The 8,042-nt window shown below is 34.8% G+C and overlaps 1 protein-coding gene across 1 annotated transcript; it reads right to left on the bottom strand.

Annotated features, from left to right (window-relative positions):
* Positions 1–3,741: 3,741 nt before the first annotated feature.
* On the bottom strand, positions 3,742–7,526 carry LOC109799980 (putative serine/threonine-protein kinase PBL3). The gene is made up of 6 exons (XM_020360654.3): positions 7,235–7,526; positions 6,085–6,404; positions 5,831–5,966; positions 5,069–5,205; positions 4,857–4,980; positions 3,742–4,353 (listed from the first exon to the last, which is right to left on the bottom strand). The coding sequence occupies exons 1-6, from the start codon at positions 7,296–7,298 to the stop codon at positions 3,902–3,904; spliced, it is 1,233 nt and encodes a 410-aa protein (XP_020216243.1). The 5' UTR covers positions 7,299–7,526; the 3' UTR covers positions 3,742–3,901.
* Between the last annotated feature and the right edge of the window lie 516 nt (positions 7,527–8,042).

The following is an 8,042-nucleotide window of genomic DNA, read 5'->3' as shown; positions in this document are numbered from 1 at the left end:
TGGATAAGTTGGGATAGGGTGACTTTGCCAAAGAATATGGGGGGATTAGGAGTCAAAAATATTACCAGGTTTAATATGGCTTTGTTAGCCAAGTGGAGGTGGTCTCTTTTTCACCAAAATGATTCTCTATGGGCCAGAGTATTATATTCGAGATATGGTGGTGGGACAAACCTTTGTGCTCAAAGTAGTTCCCGAAGAGATTCCATATGGTGGAGGGATCTACTTATGGTATGTGGTGGACTAGAACAAGACAATTGGTTTGAAAGGAAGTTTAAGTGGAGAATTGGATCAGGATCAAGAGCTAGATTTTGGCTAGATAATTGGACAGGCCCAATCTGTCTAGCAAGTGTTTTTCCGAGGCTATTCACTATTTCTGAACAGCAAAATCATTTTATTCAGGATATGGGCTCTTGGACAGACAATAGTTGGGCATGGCAGCTACAATGGAGACGGGAAAGGTTCGAATGGGAGATACCGTTGGAGCAGCAATTAATGCAACAACTTGTGGAGTGTAGTCCTAGGGCGGAGCAGGTTGACTCATGGTGGTGGTTGGGTGAACCGTCTAAAACTTATACAGTCAGGTCTACATATAGTGCCATCACCTCTGAAGCTGTTGTAGGATCCAATAATGGTGCACCTAACATTATTTGGTCCATCCCGGCACCACCAAAAGCTAAAAAATTTTCTTGGAGAATGATGAGTAAGGGCCTCCCGACGGTGGATAATCTGGCTAGCAGGAGTATTGTCATATCAGATAATGATGCACTATGTGTATTTTGTAAGCATGATATTGAAACTGATTATCATTTGTTCTGCACCTGCCCGGTGGTTGACAAAGTATGGAAGGTATGTCTGTCTTGGATTAATTGTCATGCTCCCCTCCCTAGGTGCATTTTGGAGCATTTCAACTTCATTCCTGGACCTATTCACCAAAATGTACAAGTTGAATATTGGTGTATCGTGTGGCTGGTCACTACTTGGACAGTGTGGAGGACAAGGAACCTCTGCAGGTTCAATGATAGCAGCTTCTGTTTGGATAGTCTGGTGAAAGAGATTCAGGTTCACAGTTGGAGGTGGTTGTCATCCTTCACAAAGACTTTTCGGTACACTTTTACACAATGGTGTTGCAATCCTGGTCTATGCATATGTAGATTAGGGGCCTGATGTGTCAATGTAGGTGGAAGACAGCTACGATGGGAGTGAGGTGTATATATGATAAGGTGATATCAACAACTGGGTAGGACAGTTTGCAATCATGTAGGGAAGGGTCAGGTAATGAACTGGTTTTTTGAGGAATGGGGAGGAGATGTAAAAACAATTCAACACGATTAGCTACAGAGGGTGGGAGGGTGGGGGAGAGTTTCTCATAATAGGGCAGTAGTAGAGGGTTGTGAAGGGTTTACTGAAACAACAAAAGAAGTGTGTTATCTTCTTTTCTATTTTATTCTCTTCATGGGACTGATATGTTTGATTCTATATGTACACTTTTCTTTTTCTCTTTTTGGTACCACTGGTACCTTTTCAATGAAATTTTTCTTAGCTGTTCAAAAAAAATGATTGGAGTGTCATGTCATGGTAAATGTGTTTGAGTGCAATGGTATTTGTTTTTTTTTTAAAGGATATATTTATCAACAAAAATGTTAAATCCTCCGAAACTGATGAGTTCTGAAACATTCTCCGAATAGTTAAACTTTTTTAAAAATTAAATATGTAAGTTATTCAACGCGTGTGTGAAAAAAAAAATTAAATTATTTCATATCTAAATTAATAATTAATTAAACTCTAATCTTTAGTTAAAAAATATAAGTATCAAATTATTTTAAATTAATAACTTTTGATACCCATAGATGATGATATTTATGATAGGATATTTTCAAGAAAAAGTTAAATGTATATATAAGGAATGTATTTTTTGCCCATTCCTATTGCTAATCAGCCTGGAAGCATTGGATGATTAAATTTATATATTTTTTATTTGTTATGATTTATTTGTAACAATTCTCACCTGTTAAGAAAAAATGTTAAAAATAATTGATAGTCTTGACTCTTAAATCTATATCTGAACTTTCAAAAGTATACTTATTAAAAAAATTTATTAAATTCATTAATTTATTTTCCTACCTTCATTATTCCTTTCAGTATTTCATTAGTTTCACTAAAAAAATTTGTATAATAACACATAATATTATAATAACACATAATATTTTATGTTAAATTTCATTCAAAATTAATATTAAAATTATATATAAATATGTATTAAATAGATTTATACTTATATATATTATATAAAATCACTTTTTATATATTATAACATTTCTTGTATTATTCTTTCTTACGTAATTCTCTCTTTGGTTCTTATCTCGTAACAATGGAGTTAGTTAAAGGTGGCAAAAATAAATCATCCGACTCGTGTAAAAATTGGTAATATCGGGCTGAGCCAAAATTGTTATAGGTCAAATTTTTGTTGACCATTTTTCTTTACCTAAATTTATATAAAATTAAGAAAAACAACTTTAAAAAAAATACCAAATTAAATAGGTTAAGTAATGTTCTCATTAAATTGTAAAAAATGTGTTGGACCGCACTAGGCTCAAATTCTTATGGATCACAGATTCATTGACTCCTTTTTATCTAGAATTATATAAATTTTAAATTTTTTTAAAAAAAGTCAAATAGGCTAAGTTGATTTTCAGCCTACATTTCATGGATCCAGCCTGGTTCAGTGGTTATTTACAACCTGGCTCTTTTCTACTCTAAAATTTTAAGAGATTCGATATCTGTGCTGTTCTTGAGCCGCCCCATTTGATTAGACCTAATTTGCCACCTCTAACATTAGTATAACCTGATAGAAAAGTGGATAAATTATTGGAAAATATAAAATAGTTAAACTTGATTTATTAGATATTGAAATTAACTTGAAAAAAATATATATCTTTCATAAATTTTTAAAAGGGTGATTTACTGATAAGTATTCTAAAATTATTGATCAAGTAATTAATAAATAAAAACATTTTTATTGAAGGTCACAGTAAAATTATGCTGAAAGAGGGTTGTCGATAATAATTATAAATAAATAAAAATTGCATTCAATTCATGAACCTTGATTAGTATTAAAAACTAACATTAAAGAAACTAAGGAAAAGTTTATAAAGAGGAATACAAGGAGTTCATGTAACGCGGTACTCTCATGCATCTTATCAGCGCCACACAACACTCATTATGTGTAATAAAGTCAGTTAGTTAGTCACCCATTTAGCTAGATGCTGTTGTAAGTCTAGTCGGTTTGTTTATTAAGCTCTTCTTTTTAGCCTTTACTTCACATGATGAGTCCATGCACATTAATAAAGTTCTTGCATTATGTATGTTACAGTCATAGGTTTATTAAATATCTTGTCCCTATGCTTCCCATCTGAAACTTTTTCACACCAATGACTATGACTCAAATCTAACACCTTATTTAAGAAAAATTAGAGATGTACCGCTTGATAACATAAGACCTTAACCTCACTTAAGAAAAATAAGTTACATGTTATCTGAAGAGTTTAGACCAAACTCAACTTTATAAATCGACTTGTGAAGAATATTCTCTACTTATATTATCTAACATATTACTAATTAATGTACGATTTTCAACATCGAATCAACCACCGGTTGGTAAATTTAGTACGGAAGCAATGTGTCTGGTTGTGACCTGTGAGTATCAACATGACATTCCATCAAAAGTAAATAACACATGATGAATACTGCTGCAATAACTTGCATAACATTTGGATAAATGGTGTTAACTATTCTACAAAGCATGCCAAAATTGCATCTAAGTACACACGCCTCACCGCATGCTATCAAAAACACAACCAGATGAAAATAAGGAATTTACATACACACGTTGTATGTTCACAGCTCAGTGGACACGGGGCGATTGCCGGTGAGCCGGCAGAGGGGAAGCAGTAGGAGTTACATTCAACGGTGACCGAGGCCGTGCCGGAGACTTTCTCACAGGAGTTTGGACCCTGTGGTGTTCTGAATGGGAGTGTCTGCCTGCAGTTTTGGGGGCTTCTATCTGTTGCAGAGTTGCTAAAACCTCTGTCATTGGAGGCCTTGCCTTGGCCTCACTGTTGAGACATTGTAGGGCAAGTGTGGCAGCCATGAAGGCACCCTTCTGAGGGTACTGGCCCTCCAACTTGGAGTCCATGATCCGGAAGAGTCTTCGTTTATCGCTTAGATAAGGTTTTGCCCAATCCACCAGATTCTGCTCCATACCGGCTATTGTTTTATCAACGGCACGCCTTCCGGATAAAAGTTCAAGCAACACAACTCCAAAGCTGTAGACATCACTCTTGGCTGTCAAGCGACCTGTAAATCATTTAGGAATTTAGTGTAATGTTTGAACATATAATGATATGGGAAATGAGTCTTCTTCTCATTGATGCTATGAAGAGAAATGCAAGCAATACACACCAAATATCACTCAATAATGGAGAGAACATTTAAACATTTAAAAATGTATGATTAGAGGATATGTTGTTAACACTTCCCGTTCTATGAAATAGTACAACACATAAAACATGATAAGAAGTTGAAGCATAGAATGCCTATTTTGAAAAGAAAATGATAATTAGAACTCAGAAGGGAAATCATGAAAACCCTGAAACCAATTATCAGTATGATGAGCAATGTCCTAATGTCCCAATGGCATTTATCATTTATTCTACAGTAAAGAAGCTATATTAAAGTATATAGGATTTCTTAGTTCATAGCATGTTAAAATGCACAATGAAGAAACAATGACTGAAGAATACTAATAATTAGGTAAAGCACCAACTACCAACAATGATTTAGGTGAAGCTGGAGCATACCAGTGGCTACATATTCAGGTGCTGCATATCCTTGAGTTCCCATGACTTGAGTAGACACATGAGTTCTATCACCAGTAGGACCCGCCTTAGCTAAACCAAAGTCCGAGAGTTTAGCATTAAACTCCTGTAATCCCCTTGAATGATAAGTAAGAAGTTTACACAAAAAGAAAAATATAAACTCATAACATTGTTTATATTCTCATTGATCTTACAGCATCTAGTAGGATGTTAGAAGCTTTGAAATCACGGTATATGACTTGTGATTTGGCATTATGAAGAAAGGAGAGTCCTCTGGCAGCACCAATGGCCACTTTCATCCTTACTGGCCAAGAGAGTGGTTGTGGTCCTCCTGTCAAATAAATGAACCCATAAGTTAAAAATTTAAATTAATTTCTAGTGCAGTTAACCAACAAAACTCAAATCAAATGTATCATATTTGGGCCATCAATAAACTGAAATTAGAATTACAAAACATGTTCGTTAAGAAAAAGATCATTCTTAAGGGAGCATTAATCTGTACTTGTTAATTTCTGTCTTCTAAGTTTCTTTAGTGACCAAGGCCTTGTTTGGGTAAAGTTACCCATAAGTACTTACAGAAAAAGAAACTAAGAAGGTAAAATGAATTAAACTTCTCCCATAAGCCATTTAGCTTTTATAGAAGCTTTTTTCACTTACTTCTCCAAAAGTTAAGGTGCACAAGTTGATTTTAGCTTATGGGAAGCGTTCAATGCATTTTACCTTTTTTATTTTCTTCTCTTGCAAATGTTTCTAGACAAAATAGGAGCATGTTTGGATATAAGTTTAAAAGAGGTTACGAAAACTTTTCTGAAAATGAAGAAGATATCTAATAAAGAAACACTCAAATTCCTCAAAACTTGTATTCAAAAAGACTCTAGGACCCAAATGATCAAGGCAATAGCTGAATAGAGACAAAATATGAATGAATGGAATAATGGTTATATATGGTAACTTACTTCTAAACAGATGGTTCTCTAAGCTTCCTTTGGGCATAAACTCGTAGACCAAAAGCCGGTTCTCTCCCTCCAAGCAGTATCCAATTAATTTAACCAGATTAGGATGGTGCAGTTGTCCAAGGTAGTTAACCTCAGTCTGAAAATAGATTAAAATTTCATAACCAAGCATATTATGAGAAAAAAAACAAAACCATGTACTTTTTCTTTTGGGGGCAGGGAAAGCCCCTTTATAGACTTGGATAGCAAACACTTACCAACCACTCCTTATGACCTTGAAAACCTTCAGGCTTAAGCCTCTTTACAGCAACAACCATTCCTGATCCAGGTTTTGAAGCTGTGAATGTGTGTTCATCAATCCATCCCTTGTAGACATATCCAAATCCCCCCTCACCAAGAAGACTATCAGGGCGAAAATTTCTGGTGGCATTCTTCAGCTCATTGAATGTGAAGGCCTTGAGATTGGGAGAAGACAAGATTTCACCCTCAGACCTTGGTGTGGGAAGACTTGAGGCATTGCTTTTTTCACTGTATGATGATGGAATAGATAAGCTGGAAGGAGTAGTTTTTGAGATTCCTGATGCAGACAGAAGGAGAAAAAAATGTTTACTTCATAATTCCATATATAGTGACCCTACACAAAGTCACAAACAAAAGCAAGTAGGAAGAAAAAAAATGTGGAAAAAAAAAAGCAACTTTAAAATCTAACGATCAGCAATACTACAGACCATTTCTGAACAAGTAATTAACAGCAATTTTCTCTAGTTATAACTCAATTTCATGATTTCAATCTGCGATGCACATAATTACAGAAGAAAAAAAGGCAAATCTTCAACTTTAATTACTTTATGACCTCCAAACTCTCCCGGTTAATATTTAAATTGCTTATAATTCAACCAAAAGTATGTTTCACCATTTTGATGAAGCATATGTTTTTAACTTAAAAAAACAAGCAAAAACTTGCAAAATTTCGGATATAAAGATGAGAACGTACTCAACATATTTCACACCCTATTCAGACCACCCCATACAACTTACTAAAAAAAATCAATTCCCAAAACAATCCATGTCTACAATCAGACCACACCGTGAGGTTTAAAATCCACATAAAAATATAAGGAGGAAAAATTGTTTAAAAAATAAAAAACCATAATCATAAAAGTAGAAATGATAGGTTGAAGAATCTGAACCTTTACAGTAATATTTAACGAAAAAAAAAAACCCAAAACAAAAATAAATAAATAGATAAATATATTGTACTACTGTGAAGAAAGTGTCAAATTTCATCCAACCCTTGTAACGAAGAGACAATTTTACACTTTACAACATCATCTATCCAATATCCATAACACTGAAACACAATTCCCATAAAGAAAAAGGAATCATCTAATAAGGTGGGTGACCAACCAGAAGTGGATCTGGAGCTCTGAGCAGCATCAACTTTGGCAGAAGAATCTAGGCAGTTACCCATTAGGCCCTGCCACAATTCTCAACCCAACACAACACTTTTCAAGTGAAAGAGAAGAAGAAGAAGAAAAAAAAAAGTGAGGGTTTTGATTGATGGTTTCAGTTCCCAATGAAGTTATTGGGTGGGTGAAGAAAGAGGAAGAAAGAAGGAGCAGAGAAATTGTGGGGTGGGGAACAGAAGAGAGATGAAAAGAATCACTTCGTTTTGGATTCGCCTAAGCAAAGCTATGTTCGATATGAAGAAGATTAAAGACACTGACATAGGAACCGCGTCATACGTGGCCACGTGTGAACCAACTCTGTCCCGTAAACACGAGCTCGTCAACTTTGCTTTATCGTTCCCTATTTCCTAAAATACCCTCCTCCTGTCTTTTTCCTTCTTCCTCTTTTTTTTTAACAATTATGCACTCATTGACTTTTATCCCATACAGTACTTTAATATTCTCGATTTGAGAAACAGCTGCTTCGGATAACACCTGCGCTAATTGAATTTTTTACTAAAATAAATTTTTTTAAAAAAAAATTTACCAAAAAAAATATGTACCACTTTATTTACTCAAATAGCACTTTTTACTGTTCACATTCAAAATTCGGTTTTCGGGGAACCGAATTCTAAGCTGTTAAATTTTTTTTTTTTTTTTTGCGTTTTTGGATCTGAGAATGGTGTAAAACTGGATCCGGAACGGCCCGTTCTGAAAGGAAAACGGGCCGTTCCGGATACAAAAAATACACACATGACGAATAGATC

The sequence above is a fragment of the Cajanus cajan genome, chromosome 11 (assembly GCF_000230855.2).
Source record: "Cajanus cajan strain Asha chromosome 11, NIPB_CcT2T_4, whole genome shotgun sequence".
Taxonomy (NCBI): domain Eukaryota; kingdom Viridiplantae; phylum Streptophyta; class Magnoliopsida; order Fabales; family Fabaceae; genus Cajanus; species Cajanus cajan.
The sequence above is the reverse complement of the archived record's forward strand: the minus strand, read 5'-3'. Positions and strand labels throughout refer to the sequence as shown.